At 40.6% G+C, this 14,848-nt stretch overlaps 1 protein-coding gene across 1 annotated transcript in view; it reads left to right on the top strand.

The window, feature by feature from the left end:
* Positions 1–14,848, top strand: part of PTPN14 (protein tyrosine phosphatase non-receptor type 14) — a 110,389-nt gene that overhangs the window by 77,254 nt on the left and 18,287 nt on the right. The window contains exons 8-13 of the mRNA XM_038134137.1: positions 1,704–1,792; positions 3,396–3,483; positions 4,188–4,270; positions 6,594–6,651; positions 9,901–9,979; positions 11,636–13,125. Coding sequence (XP_037990065.1) covers positions 1,704–1,792; positions 3,396–3,483; positions 4,188–4,270; positions 6,594–6,651; positions 9,901–9,979; positions 11,636–13,125 — 1,887 coding nt within the window. The remainder of the gene's footprint in view (positions 1–1,703; positions 1,793–3,395; positions 3,484–4,187; positions 4,271–6,593; positions 6,652–9,900; positions 9,980–11,635; positions 13,126–14,848) is intronic.

Below are 14,848 nucleotides of genomic sequence, written 5' to 3'. Positions count from 1 at the left end.
ACTCACACCAAACAAAACAAGCTTCCTGCTGAAGTCAAAATTGATTCTTTGGTGCCAGTCTCAGAATTGGCCTGGTGGGAAGGAGCTAAATGGCAAAAAACTTTCAACCCAACCCACCAAAAATTTTTGGAATGTTTATTGCCAATGAACTAAATGAAAGCTTTCCTCAAATTAATTTGGAATAATTCTGCAGACTACTGCAACAGATTTGTGTTGGAAGTATCATTAGATATTATTGCATGTCAGTAAGGTAAGTATGAACAGTGGACTGGGTGCTCTGCAAAATGGCAGGAAGGTGTTAGCCTTGCATCAAGGAGCAGCATGCTGGCCGTGGACACAAACAGAACTGAATTCAAAGGGGAAAACAAGGTTTCTCTTTCTTTCCAGGTAGAAAACGTTATTAGAATTACATGTCTTTCTTTCCATGTGGGTATTTGTGTGTATACACGCATACACGTAGATATATGTACTTGTATGTATACAAATACATACATTTTCCCCCACGTATTCCCAATCTTTTTGCCTTGTAAATCTCCCTGTGGCACAAGGCAGAAGAATGTGTTGTCCTCTAATCAGACTAAACTGCTGACTCTTGGCTTGTGGATGAATTGCCAGCCATGGCTGCTTTGCAAAAGGCCTAGCACTCGGTAGTTAAACAGGTGCAGAGACTCCATTGTTGCCTTCTGAGGATCAAGCACAGCAAGGCCAGGAGAACAGCTCTAACCCGGTCTATTAAAATGCAGGGGCACCTGATGTGTGCAGGCGTAGTGCATTAACTTCTCTCATATCCTTTCTTCTAGCCGTGCTTTCTAACCACACTCGTGGTGTTAGCATGATTTCTGTTTACCACTTTAAAGTGTGAATCAATTACTATGTATGCAGCTGAGGGGAAACTGTTCTTGCTTGTTGATAAATGTAGAGAATCCTCTTGGTCAACAGTATTAAGCTTTTGTAGCAAAAAAAAAAAGAAAAAAGAAAAGGTCTTTTTAAGCAAACAGATTGCAAAATGGATCAGGAGCACGTGGTTTTTCAAACAGGAGACTGCAAGGAGACATAGGTAGGTGCAAAAGCAATAGGACTTCTTAGAGTCCACTGGCTTTGCATTGTTTTTATGTTGTGTGTGCAGTTGAATATTTAACCCAACAACTGAAAATCAATAGGGGATGTAGCTGCATAGAGATGAAAGTACTTTTTGGGGTGACATGCTGTGAACTTCTACATGGAGAAGTTCACAGCATATGAAGGAGGAAGTGTGAAGGGTAGAGCTTTTGAGAGGGATTCCATCTCCAGGTGTGGTGTTCTGAAATCTGTACATGTTTTAACAGATGTCTGGAGAAATACCATGACTGTGAAAGAGAGCTATTGCTTTTGGTGTTCCTACAGGCTCTAGATATTTGTAATCACAAAAAAACAGGGGATGTGGTATATTATACAATGAATGCCAGTTTGTGGTTTGCATGGCGTTTGAGAGAGAAGAGCTTGGAGTCCTTTATCCTTCTTCTGTTCTCACTATTCAGTGCAGTGAATCCACTTAAGTGCTAACTGCTCTTAAATAATGAAAATCAGAATCCAATCAAGCTGCAAAATATAGGTTGGTCCCGCATCCACACTGAAGGGCTTCTCTTTGGTACTTCAGCATGCATTCCTATAAACCTAGTGACCAGAATATTTATTGAATTAAATTTATTATGCTTTCTCTGCAGGATAACCATGGAAATGACATACACCTTGGTATTTTCTTTATGGGCATCTTCATAAAAAACAGAATTGGAAGGACGACTGTGATCTATAGGTAAAAATGAGGGTCTTTTGTATTTAAAATGAGTTTCTTTCCAGAGCTGTATGTGGGTTTTTTCTCCTCACTTGCATATGTGACTGTAATAGTGCCAGTCCTCTAACTACGGAGTAGTAACCTTGCTATTTTCAGGATTGGTCTCCTGGCCCAAAGAGAGATAAAGAATAATTTCTGATATCTGTGAATGTGTTGGATGGCAAGAAAGTTGTAGTAGCCTGTCATGTCTCTTGTTCTAGTTTACAAGGCTTTGATCCCTTTTCTTCTCTTGTCTTTATGTCTTCTTTGATGCTTCTGAATGCAAATCTGTGAAACCTCACAGCTGGCAGCCTGAGAGCTCAACACTTCTGAAAATCTGGTTGCCACATTTAGGTGCCCCACTAAAAAAATATTGAACTTTCTTATTCTGTGATTTTGAAAATCATGACTGTGTCACTCTGTTGTTTCTTCTGCAGTTTATTTTGGTTAATAAGAATTACGTACCCATTAACTTTCTTTTTTGGGTTTGTTCTGTATGAAAATGCTAGAAATCTCCATGATTCTAGGGAGGATAGTTTCACTCTTCTTTGCTACTCGTCTAGTGGCTATTTTTATTACTGTTGCTGTTTATTTGAAGTGGATTTTTACTAATCCCTGTGATTAGAGCAGGAATTTTGTGCAGCCTAAAAGTTGTAGGTTTTGAGGTGCACTGATTTTCAGTCAGTAGCTAAGGCTTATATCAGACTTCAGCTGGAATTTTGGGGGGAGGGTTGCCTTAAAAGAGCTTTCATTAGTCAGCTTAAAAAATGTTAGTGCTCCCTTTTCCCCATAGCTGATGTTTTGCATATGTAATTTTGAGAAGGAATTAGATAATCCTTTAATTGGGCCAGGTGACAAAAGCAAGAAGTTTCTTTACATGCAGAAATGAGTTGGTGATGGGATTCTAACTCTCTGGAAATATGCACTGCAAGCATCCTGCCATGACATGAAGAGGAATGCATGCTGCAAACAGAACAAACAAGTCCTTTCCATACCCGTGGATTGCATGCAATGTACGCAAATATCTGTCAGCTATTTGTAAGAAGATTATAACTCAGATCTTGGGCAACCTGACAATTACTTGGGGAAAAAAAAAAAGATTGCATACATAAGGCCAGAGTATTAACGTGGTATGCACAGCCTACATAATCATGTTGTCAACTTAACCTTCTTTAGCAAGAATTAGCACTGAATGAAAGGTGGAAACAGCATTTGGGGAGGAATGACACTTAAAACAAAAATAATTCTGTTACATGTCACTAAAATCAATCAGTTCCAAAATGCCACAGTTCAGTAAAATGGTTATCATTACTGTGTTTTCAATGTGTCTTCTATTGTGGGTCTTCAAATTTGTGTTTTTAAAGAGAGCTTTTAACTCTCCTGCTTTGGGTTAAGAGCTGACTATCCTTTCACTTTAAATCAGAACGTGATTTCCTTGTTTTCCTGACCAGGTTTCTTCACCGAAAAGTTACTGAAAACCTTTCCCATAAAATGAGACTGATGTTGACTAAAGGATTCTTACTGTGTTTGTGAAATGTTTGAATGTATGTGTTGGCAAACTCCTATGCATTTTTTTACTCTGCAGGTGGAATGATATTGGGAATATTGCTCATAACAAGTCTTCAATTGTTCTAGAGTTGATCAACAAAGAAGAGAATGTACTCTTTCACACAGTAAGAAAAATATCTGTTCAGTGTCATCATGAAAGTTACTTATGTAAAAATAAACCTTTAAAATTCCACTTTCCCAAAGAGGCTCACTTGTGTAACACCATCCCACTCACATTCCTGTTGTACTTTATGCAGAAAGAGAAATTAACTTCATTTAACTACTAATTTCTGTGTTTTCTTCCAAGTGTCCTGAAACGTCCTATGCTGGGAAGTCTGCAAAAAACCTGAAGTGCTTTTAGAATGGCATAAATACAGCAGCATGAGTAGAAACTGGGCATGAGTTACCATGTGTGCAGATACTGGAACTCAGAGGGCCACAATGCTGTTCTGTGCTGTTTAAAATCACTCCACATCTCCCTGAACCAAGGCCAGTACAGAAACTGGACCAGCAAGCTTGAGCCATTTTATTATTGCAGTCCCCCCTTCTGTGCCTTAGCAGTGAAGTGGCAGTGTGTAAATGCACATCACTGGGTTTCAGTAATCCTATGCCTATGTCCGTGTTCTAGTGGTCTCAAGAACACTATGCAGTGTTCTTGAGACCACTAGGTGTGTTCTTGGGAGACAAATTCCAGGGCAGACCATGGAATAGGCCATGGTAGACCTTACCCAGCATTTCTGCAACTGAATTTTTAAGACGCTTTTGTCACTTCTTGGTAAAAATAACAAAATGAATGATTTTTTTCCTATTTTTTTTCTTATTTTTAAAGGATGATCTTGAAAATGCTAAATATATTTCACGTCTCTTTGCATCAAGACACAAGTTTTACAAACAGAATAAAATCTGCACAGAGTGAGTACTCTTGCTTCACAATTGCTTTCTGACACCTTGCTTTGGAATTGGTCTGAGTTTTGGTGTGATTGGTTTTGTTTGGTTTTTGGGATTTTTCCTTCTTTTTTTGGGGGGGGGTATTTTTGGTTGTGGGGTTTTTTTGTTGGTTTTTTTTTTTCCTAGTCACATATGTCAGTTATTCTTCACCTCTTTCCCTTTTTTTCTGGTTTTGTTTTAACCAACAGCAAAAACAGACTGTTGGGAATGAAACTTCTTTCTGAGCCTTGTGAGCTTTGATGCTCCCCACTCAGCCAAATCCTACAGGGAGTCTTGAATTGAATGTCTTAGTGTCTGCTGTTGAAAGCCCAGAGTATTAGCCTAAACTGGAGTGAAAGGTGGCATAGGTCATCATGTCAAAATGTGAGCTGTAGCAGCAGATGCACTGCCTATCCAGCAGCTAAAGGTACTGGAAAGTGGAGGCTGTCATCTTCTAGTTTGGGCAGGATAATTTATCTGCCTCTTATGCTTGCTGAATGAGGGAGGACACCTGGGTGTGTTAATCTGCGCTGCCACAACACAGCAGAGATTGTAAATCTAAACCTGAAGTCTCCTTTAGGCTCTGGTTTGAGCACTTTCTTAGAAATGGGCCTTGAGCTAGTCCTCTCACACAGGTGGATTCCTTCTAACTGAAGGAGCAATACATTAGGCTTTAGCTTTAATTCAAAAGTCTGTTTCTTAGCTGAGATGTTTCATTTACACCAGCACACATTTTCAGATTGAGATAAATTTGGCTTTCAGAAGGTTGGCGTTTTGAGAAATTTTTGTGGTGTGCTGGGCGTGTATAGCAGAGAACGTTAAATTCTTGCAAAACTTACCATGAAGAAGTTTCATCTCTATCAACAACTCTAGTTAGAGCTGGACGTCCCATCTGTTCAGCTGGGTAATGCCATCTGTTGGAAAATAAAGCCAAAATGGTGAGGGGAAGATTGGAAGGTCTTTCACGTGTGCACACATTGTATTAGCATATGGTGAATTAGACCATAGGAGAGTCCAGTGAGGTGAACTGCTTCGAGTGATTTTTTCACTCACAGAAAAGAGATGTTGGTTAGATTTTACTTGTTGCTTACAGTTCCTGGGAAGTGAGTGAAAGACTGGAAAAGACATTTCTTAGCAGCATATAATGGATTTCAATAGTACAATACTAAATCAAATTTTAATGGTTCCAAAGGGATTGAATTCAAAGTTAGATCCTGATTGTTTTCCCTGTGACAGTCAAGAAAGAAAACAAAATACCATAGTGTGTCACCTTGGGATATTTCCCCTTTGAAGCTGTGTTTGGGTCAACAGAGAGAACTTTCTGTTACTAGTCACAATCCAGACTGCAGAAGCCATAGCTTTTGATCGTGTTTCTTCCTAAACACTGAACCATAAGTATGTGGGTCCTATGAAGGTGTTGTACACAGCAGATTCACAGACCACTTGCAGATATTTGGACTAATAAAGGTAGGGGATGTCACGAAGTCAAAGAGTGATAAACAAGTTTCAATGTATCTTGGTCATTAGAATTGCTCTCCTGACCATGGTCTCATGTGGTATAAGCTTGTGTGCTAGAGCTACAGATATTGATGACAGCATATGCCGGTGTGTGTTTTCTAGCCAAATAATTTTCCTGCCCTCTGTGTTAAAATTGTAGTTGTTTGTTTTCCTGTGTGCCTTTCCTCTAATTGCACATAACATCATTCACCAGATCAGAAACTGTAAGAGGACAAATTCCACCTTTCCTCTCTTCACGTAAGCACTATATTTCTACCTCCTTTCAACTTGTTCCTTTCCCTTGCTTGTATTTTTTTTTCCTCCTACACTCGTTGTTCCTTCCCCTGCACCTGGCTACTCTAACATTGTATGTAGCTCTGCTAGTATTGTCTAACCAGATGGTTTTTTTCCTTTTCTTCTTGATCTGTGTGCATTGCTTTGGAGTAATTGTTATCAATTTCATAAGGTTGTCCTTGTTTTAATGTTCACATTAAGTCACCTGAGACTGTACCTGTCTGCCATGTTCAGTTTTTTACTTAAGAGACATGTTGAATTCATTTTAAACCAGAATTTTTCTTTCTTGTGTTTCCAAGTGAGCCAAATAGGATAATGATCAAAAGGCATGTATAGTTTGGAATGGGAACATTTCCTCTATTTAAAGGAGAACCTGAATTATTTTCATTTATTCATATATCTGAAAATCTCAGTAATGAGATATATGAACTGATTCTTCACATCTTGTTTTTTCCATTCATTCTTGACTCAGAATTGAGATGTTGTGGTTTCTATCATTTGTCTTTTTCCTCCACAGACAATCAAATTCTCCTCCCCCTATCCGACGACGGCCAACCTGGAGTAGGTCATCTTTGGTATGTGCCACTGTGAGGTCTTTAAGAATATCTGTACCATTTCTGATGGGATGAGGCATTGTGTAAGATGAACGACTTTCTAAATTTCAAATAAGACCATTAACTCATTTCTTTTTGGCAATATGAATGAGTGGCAATATGGAATGAGTTTCAGGGGTGTGACTGCCCAGATTGGTTAACTGGATAATATCGCCACTGAGTAGTAAAAATTACAGTCTTCAAGGCATTATGTTTTTATTTGCCCTGCAGAAACTGAGCATCTTTTCTGCTGCATTGAGGTTATTTCAATATGTAGAGAAAATAATCCTCTGGAAAAAATTTGAAGTGTCTTGTCCTCTGTGCATCAAATCTAGTCATTAAAAAATGTTACATTTCAGAGTTCTTCAATCCTCATGTTTTTGTATAAAGACTACTTACAATTTAGCAGCTTCTTGGGTTAAGACCTTATTTTATGTGTGAAGTTACCATCAATTTAAGTTAAACTATTAGGATCAGTCAGGATTGTGATTCAGAGTTTTTCTTAAATTGTTTTTATTTCCATTTAACTAAACCCCAGAAACACTATCAATCTGACAAAACTGGGTGTTTTTTCCTGAAATATTTACCAAAAAAAAGAAATCATGTGTTAGTCTTTTTTTTTTCTCCTGTCTGTTCTAAAGAAACTGTTTTGCATTAAATTTTTACATCTAGCATGTCAGTATTTTTTAATCTTATTTACCAGATTCTGAATTTCTGTAACAGTAGCACTGCTGGCTCCTTGGACAGAGGGCAATATTATCTCTATGCAGGTTGCCAGTTTTCATGTGTGTTATAAGTTATATCTACTTTGTAGACCTTTCCAGAGTGAAAAGTCCATTACCCTATTGCCGCCTGGCAGAAAGGTGATGTCACCAAGTGTTTTCTTGACATTTCCCCACAGTGTGATTACAGTTTGTGAAAATGTTCCAAAATTAGGCTTAAGCAGGTACTGATTTTAAGATAGCTTTATCCTTGCAGATTGCAACACAGGTTATTTTCCTGTGTATATGTATAGAATCCATTAGATCTAAGAGTGGCACTCTGTGTCCCAGGCACTGGCAGGACACCTGCTGTATCTGCCTCCAGATTTCTTTGTCCTTCCTTTGTTTAAGGTGTTTCTAAGGTGTCATGATGCAATACACAGGCTGTGTATTGCATTCTCTGCAGCAGATTTACAATATTTTTGGTATCTATGAGTTAGAACCCTGGAAATGACTATGAAAAACTGGAGGTGAAAAAATGAATGGTGCTTTGCATTTTTATGCTACAGCCTCTGTAATATCATGAGGGGGAAAGTGAGAAATATCTGAAAAATGGAAATCTTCTCTTTCAAAAGAAAAAACAAATAATGCTGCCACTTTGGTTTAAGCATAAGCATGCAACAAGCTTTAAATCCCCCGAATCTCAGGAAGATCTAGAGGAAGAATGTGGGCTCATCAATTGAAAAGTGCACTGGGCTGCTGACTGCTCACGGTGAACTTTCAGCTGCCTTTTTCATAATTGTTCTGCTAACTTGTTAGAACAGTTCTCTTTGGGAGGAAAAAAAAAAGCCCTCCTGACTGTTGTCTGAACTGCACATACCTTCATACACCTACCTATTCATTTGTCTTGTGTAGCAATAAATCAGTAGGCAGAAATGGGAAGTGAAGTGGAATCTTTGGGGTGAGGCTCTGCCACTTCACTAGGGATCATGTTCTTTACTTTCAGATCAAGACCCTTTATATGTTTTTGGCATGGTTTCTGCTGTCTCTTTTTCCTGTCAGACCACCCAGCAATGTTGGTTTTCCAGAAAAAAAAAAAAAACAAACCCTCAGTGTAGATGTTAATACAATGGTATGTTTAATTACCTGATTTTAAAAAAAATCCTAGTCATCATTAATTTGGCTATTGTTGTTCTGCAGACCCCAGGGTTCTCTTTTTTCAAAGGAGGCAGATGGGCCTTAGAAATAAAAATTCCAGATTTCTTGCAGATACCTTTCCTATCACAAAGAAAACTGTCTGCTCCAGGTGTATGCATTCTTAGTAGAAGTCACTTCTCTTTCCTTGCACTTTTCCTCTGCCCTCCATTTGTTAGGCTTTCCAGCATCTCAGTTAGTTCCAGTCTCAGGTCCTCTACTAAAATTGTCAACAGCAGTCTCCTTGGCCCAGGTTGTTCAATGAGACTAGGGTTTTGTACCTTTGGAAGTAATTTTTGTAGCAAAAATACTTCTTGCTGTTTTCCAGCTCTGGCTTAACACACCTATTTTGTGTGCAAGAATTCATACCGAGCTCAGTATCTTTGATTCTTATTCCTTCTCACCATTTACATGGAGAATGTAAATCTTACCCCTTCCCCACCCCCTCTTTCCTAGCAAACTTGCAGGGTGCTTATTTGCTGCATGTGCACACAAAGGCAGATTATGTGGGGTTTTTTGCCTTGGGCATACACTCTATTCCTTAATAGCTTGAAGTTCATGAATCAGCCTGGATGAAAAGCCCTTATTCTGCTGCTAAGGAGGACACATTCATGAGACAGGAGTGTCTTCCCTGTCTTTCTGCTTACTTCATATATTGAAATATGTTTTCATAAACTTTGCTCAGTGACACCAGACAGGACACATTGCAGTGCAGGTGGCAAAGTAGAATTGCAAAACAGATCGGGGACAAAGCTGGGGAATACGGCGCCAGCTCTGATTTATTTTCTGTAAATGATCCTGCTGATTTAATGCTGAATTGCCCCCTCTGAGATTTGCATTAAAGAAATTCTTTCAGTGCAGGTTATTGGAGTAAACTCGAATTCATTATCTAAGGAATTCAATGTCTGTGTAATTTACAGAGTTATTTTGAGTCCATATGTGGTCTTATTGCATGTGTAACAGTGTCCCAAGTCCTTGAATTTGTTCCATGTCTGCTTTTGTCCTGATTGGGTGTCTCTTTTTGGGTTTAATTCTTCAAGGGCAAGGGCTTTTAATAAAAATGTGAAGAATTTTAAAAGACCTGAAATTGTGGATGTTGTTTTCTGAAGTGGTTGAGCTTAAAGGAATCTTAACTGGTCAGTTTTGGACTCTGTAACAAAATTTAGCAAGCAATTTACAAAAAGTCATTCTCTGTTCTATAAGGAGCTGCCAAGTTGTGTTTTTGGCTGGGTAAGAAGGAGCAGTATTCAGTGGAAATGGCATAGAATAATTTTTCATGTTTCAGTTGCAAAAATTGTAGCTAATACTTTTTTATTTCCTTGTGCTTTTATTTCAGCCAAGACAACATCCTTTTATACTGCCTCCTATGCATGTCCAGTGTGGAGAACACTACACTGAAACACATAATTCACAAGGTACTTAGAGCATATATTTTCCCTTTAATGTACTTCAATTTTATGTGTATGCAAAGAAGCTCCTAAGCCTTATATCCAGATTTATAATGCCATCAGGGTCAAATGGGAGCTGCTGCTGTAGGAGAACTAGCAGTTTTATAGTTAATGTTGCAGTAAGTCTTCTGTTTGAAGTCAAATTCCAGTTTTCAAATTTCCCTAAAATATCTGCGTGTGATTATATGGACCTTAAACTTGGTATTCCAGTTCAATGAACTGAAAAAATAATTTCTAAAGGGAGTATGATGGCTGTACTCAAAGGCAGTGCCAGCTGGGGCCAGGGAGAGAAACCGAGTGAGGGAAAAGGAGACAACAAAAAGCTTTTACTGTAGGAGAAATCATAATGTCCTGTCCATGAAACTGTATCTGTGGACAACCTTTTCTGCTGATTTTTCACCACCATCTGCCTGCATTGTTAGCCTTATAGACACAAGGAGGGTTAACTATTTTCACGCCCATATTTGACAAATAAATTCCTTAAGAGGTTGTGCCAGGTTACTTTGATCAAGTCTGGGAATGGAGCCCAGTCCCTAAACAGCTTGAGTCTCACACCCTTATCCACCCCACCTTTTGGAATACACGTAGCCAGGTCTGTTAGGCTGCTGTTCTTTGCAATTCATGAGAGGTACAGCTGAAGTATTCTCACCAGCAGAGGAACTCTCAATCATACTTGTTAGTGTTTTGGGTTGTGGGGTCTGACTATTTTTAAGGCAGAATTTGATAAGTTTTGAAAGGAGCCATTTAGTTCCTTGAACCATTTAGAGGTCCTTGCATAGAGTATATTTGACTTAGTGGCTACTACTGTTCTATTGTGAAGGTGAGGCTGTGAAGAATATTCTCAATTTTAGAAGAATTGTAAAATTGTCTTAGTTTTACAACAGACTTTTCTACATTTTCTAAGAACTAGCTGATTTCAAAGTTTGGGAGTACTACTCTTCTCTTACAAGATTTTCAATAGTGACAGACTTGCAGTAAAGTTGTGATCCAGGATATGGTCTTTATTGTCTTGATTGCCTCTCAGGGCTTTGCTGGAGTATTTAACATTCTATAGTGCATCTGCAGGGTGGTTTGTTGTTTGGGGGTTTTTTCATTTTTTTTTTTTTTTTCACTGAGCTTTGATCACCCAAATGTGTCTTACTTCAGATCCTCAAAACTGTTGATTGGTCTAAAGTAGGATTTCCAATTTCACAGTCCTCTGCTACTCTAAATTTCAGACAGCCATGTATCAACAGAAGAGACAAGGGTATTTTTCAGGTTAACCATATGCTTGCAGTGCTGGAGTTTTGAGGTGCCAGCATCAGTGAACCCTTTCACAATACTAAGGGAGGAGATGCCCCTTTATTCTTCCTTGCCACCTCAAGCAAAACCACTTCCTCTTTCCCCTTTCATGTTCAGGATCTGAACTACTACCATGTTTTGCTAAGTGTAGGGAATGTTTACATTGGTAGCTTTGCTTTAGTTCTATTTTGATGGCTCAAGGATGCCCCCAATACCAAACATTCCCTGCACTTGTGCACTAAGCTGTCTCTGTACTCACTGGTGCAGATTGCATTTGAAGTTTTGTTAGCAGTGGATAAGTCCTTGTGGGTTAAAATTGTCAACATTTCTCTCTCTACACAGATAGCATTTTCCATGGAAATGAAGAAACTTTCTACTGTAGGTCTCAGACCAGTTTGGATAGGTGTCCAATGGACTTCAGCTACTTGAATGGTAACGGACCCAATGGGAGTGTATGCAGTGCCCACAGCATGAACTCCCTTAATCGCTCACAGAACTTCATCCAGGCATCTCCAATGTCCTCAAATCTGAGCATCCCAGGAAGTGACATCATGAGAGCAGACTATATCCCCAGCCACAGACACAGTGCAATCATCGTCCCATCTTACAGGCCAACTCCAGATTATGAAACTGTCATGAGGCAAATGAAGAGAGGGGTGATCCAGATGGACAGCCAAAGTCAGTCTTTGAGGAATCTCAATATTGGAAACACACATGCTTACAACCAGCCAGAGGACCTAGTTTACAGCCAGCCTGAGATTCGAGAGAGGCACCCTTACACGATCACCTATGGGCCTCATGGGGGTGGCTATAACAAACCCGTGGCCCCATCTGACCAGATGAACCATAACAATGCTGCTCAGAATAAGACGGCAGCCAGCGCCATATCCCACACAGTCAGCACCCCAGAACTGGCCAATATGCAGCTGCAGAGCAGCCAGAGCTACAGCACCACCCACATGCTCAAGAACTATCTCTTCAGGCCCCCGCCTCCCTACCCGCGCCCACGCCCCGCCACCAGCACGCCCGACCTGGCCAGCCACCGGCACAAGTACGTCAGCGGCAGCAGCCCCGACTTGGTCACTCGTAAGGTGCAGCTCTCGGTGAAAACCTTCCAGGAGGACAGCTCGCCGGTGGTGCGCCAGTCGCTGCAGGAGGTCAGCGAGCCTCTTATGGCCGTGAAGCATCATGCGGCGGTGAACAAGCGCCACAGCCTGGAGGTCATCAGCAATATGGTGCGCGGGATAGAAGCCATGGCCTTAAAAACTTTAAACGCCCCTCTGCCCCGCAGGAACACTTTGCGGGAGCAGGTGCAGCCGGAAGAGTCTGTTCAGATGGGGCACGAAGTTCAGCAAGTCCCTAACTACCACCACAAAAAGACATTTTCTGATGCCACAATGCTGATACACAGCAGTGAAAGTGAAGAGGAAGAGGAAACACAGGAATCTGTGTCCCGGATAGCAGCCCTTCATGAGAACATGGAGTACAGTGCTCAGCTGCAAGCTGCCTTGGCTAGAATACCAAATAAACCTCCTCCGGAGTATCCAGGGCCTCGTAAAAGTGTCAGCAATGGAGCACTGAGGCAGGACCACATTAGCATTTCTGTGGCTGTAGCCAGGGCCAAGGCCATGAGGCCGGGGCCTTCCAAAGCCATCAGTGTCTCTCGAACTGATCAAGTGGCAATAAATGGGTCTTCACTGGGGCCCTCTATCTCAGAGCCTGACCTCACCAGTGTGAAGGAGCGGGTCAAGAAAGAACCAGTCAAGGAAAGGCCTGTGTCTGAAATGTTTTCTATTGAGGACAGCATTATAGAAAGAGAGATCATGATGAGGGTAAGTGCCTTCCTCTGTTGCAGTGGCTTCTTGGAAATTAGTAATCACACAGGTCAACTTCCATCCCAGAAATCTGTTGGGTTAGTAAACTGTAGGGAAAGTGTGGGTGGGAAGCTGTGGATTTGCTTAAAGTTGGGAAATGTGATATTAAGTGCCACATACAATTTGGTTTTGTGGGCTGTCAAGGGGGTTGATCTCATGCACTGCTTGGACTTGTCTGTTGCCTCAGCTGTGGCTCTTTGGCTGGTGGCCAGACCTGTGTCTGACCCAGCTGAGGATGCCACCGCCCTGGCAGCAGTGCTGGCTGGAGATGGGTGGATGGCAGGGCAGGCATCTGGGGATGAGGAGACTTCTGGCAAATCCCCCCTTGATGCCTGCTTCCCTTTAGGATTTGAGGGCAGGGCGAGTCTGGAATGCGTTTGCCGAGATGGGTGGGAGGTTGTGGTTTTGGCACTGGTATTTTATTCCTCTTTTGCAAGCGTGTCGGGTGAAGTATCGCATAACATAATGGTAGCTCAGGATTTTTTTCAAATGATCTTTAATTCCCTTCCTGCCACTTTATGTAACGTAGTTCTCTGAATAAAACCCTGGTAGCCCTAGAATATGGATTGTCGGTTTTGCCAGTAACTGAGGAACCGGATATCTAAATAGAGAAGCTGCAGATGTAGAGGCTGTATGGTTGAGCATCTGGGTTGTTTATTGTGTTAAAAATGCACTCAAGTATGAGAAGTAGGGTTCTGTTAAACTTGCAACAAATTTAAAATAAGAACTATTCAAAGGCAATGACAGAAATATGAGGGGTGCTTATCCCTTAGTGACGTACATATATACCTGATGTAGTGCTGTAAGCAGTGTAACTGCAGTCACAGAAACCCAAATGTATGCTGTAGTTCTCATTTTCAGCACTGAGGTCTGGAACAAAAACAATTCGTGAAACAAATTAATAAAGCACCTAAATGGTCCAAAGCAGAAAAGAGTTTGTAATATACTGGATCAATAACTCACTAGATTTAAATGCTTCTGCATATTCAAAGAAATTTTCTAAACATATCTGTTGCTGTTCTTGTCCATTGGGAATCCTTATGCTGATAGAACTGTTAGCAATACAGCCTGAGATACTAATTTGCAACATGGAGACTGAGTTTAGTCCTTGACAACTCCTAAATGTAAAATGGAAGTAAAGTGGTAGCCTTAGCATTAAGCTTTTAACGTGGTTTCAGCCTAGATCAGGAACCTTGGCATGTGTGGACCTTCCTATTGTCACAGGAATCAGGTGGTATATTATGGGTAATTTGGTGACCTTGATCTGTTAAGCACTGACTTTCTTCTGTTTCACCTTTGAAGTAGTAAAAATAATAAAGTTCTCAAAGAAAGGGAAAATACTTGCATTTTCCTGCTTTCACAAAGTATAAAAAGAAGCCAGAGTGAGTTTGGATGTTTGTTTTTTTGCTTAGTGCTCTGGAGGAACCCAGTGGTGAGGAAAAAGCTCACAAGCTTCTGAAAAATCAAGGCATATGCATATGTCTGAGGGCATTGAGGTTCCATCGTGTGTTTCTAGGAGCTGAGCTTGGCCCATCTGGTGACCACACCAGATGTGTGCTGAGAATACCACTTCCATATGTGTGCTGAGAACCAGGCACCCCTTCTGCTTATTCCACCTTCCAAATCCTGCAGAAAGAGCTGTTAAGGAAATGGAATAAAATATTCCTAATTTGGACACTTC

This window comes from Motacilla alba, chromosome 3 (assembly GCF_015832195.1).
Source record: "Motacilla alba alba isolate MOTALB_02 chromosome 3, Motacilla_alba_V1.0_pri, whole genome shotgun sequence".
Lineage (NCBI taxonomy): Eukaryota > Metazoa > Chordata > Aves > Passeriformes > Motacillidae > Motacilla > Motacilla alba.
The sequence above is the reverse complement of the archived record's forward strand: the minus strand, read 5'-3'. Positions and strand labels throughout refer to the sequence as shown.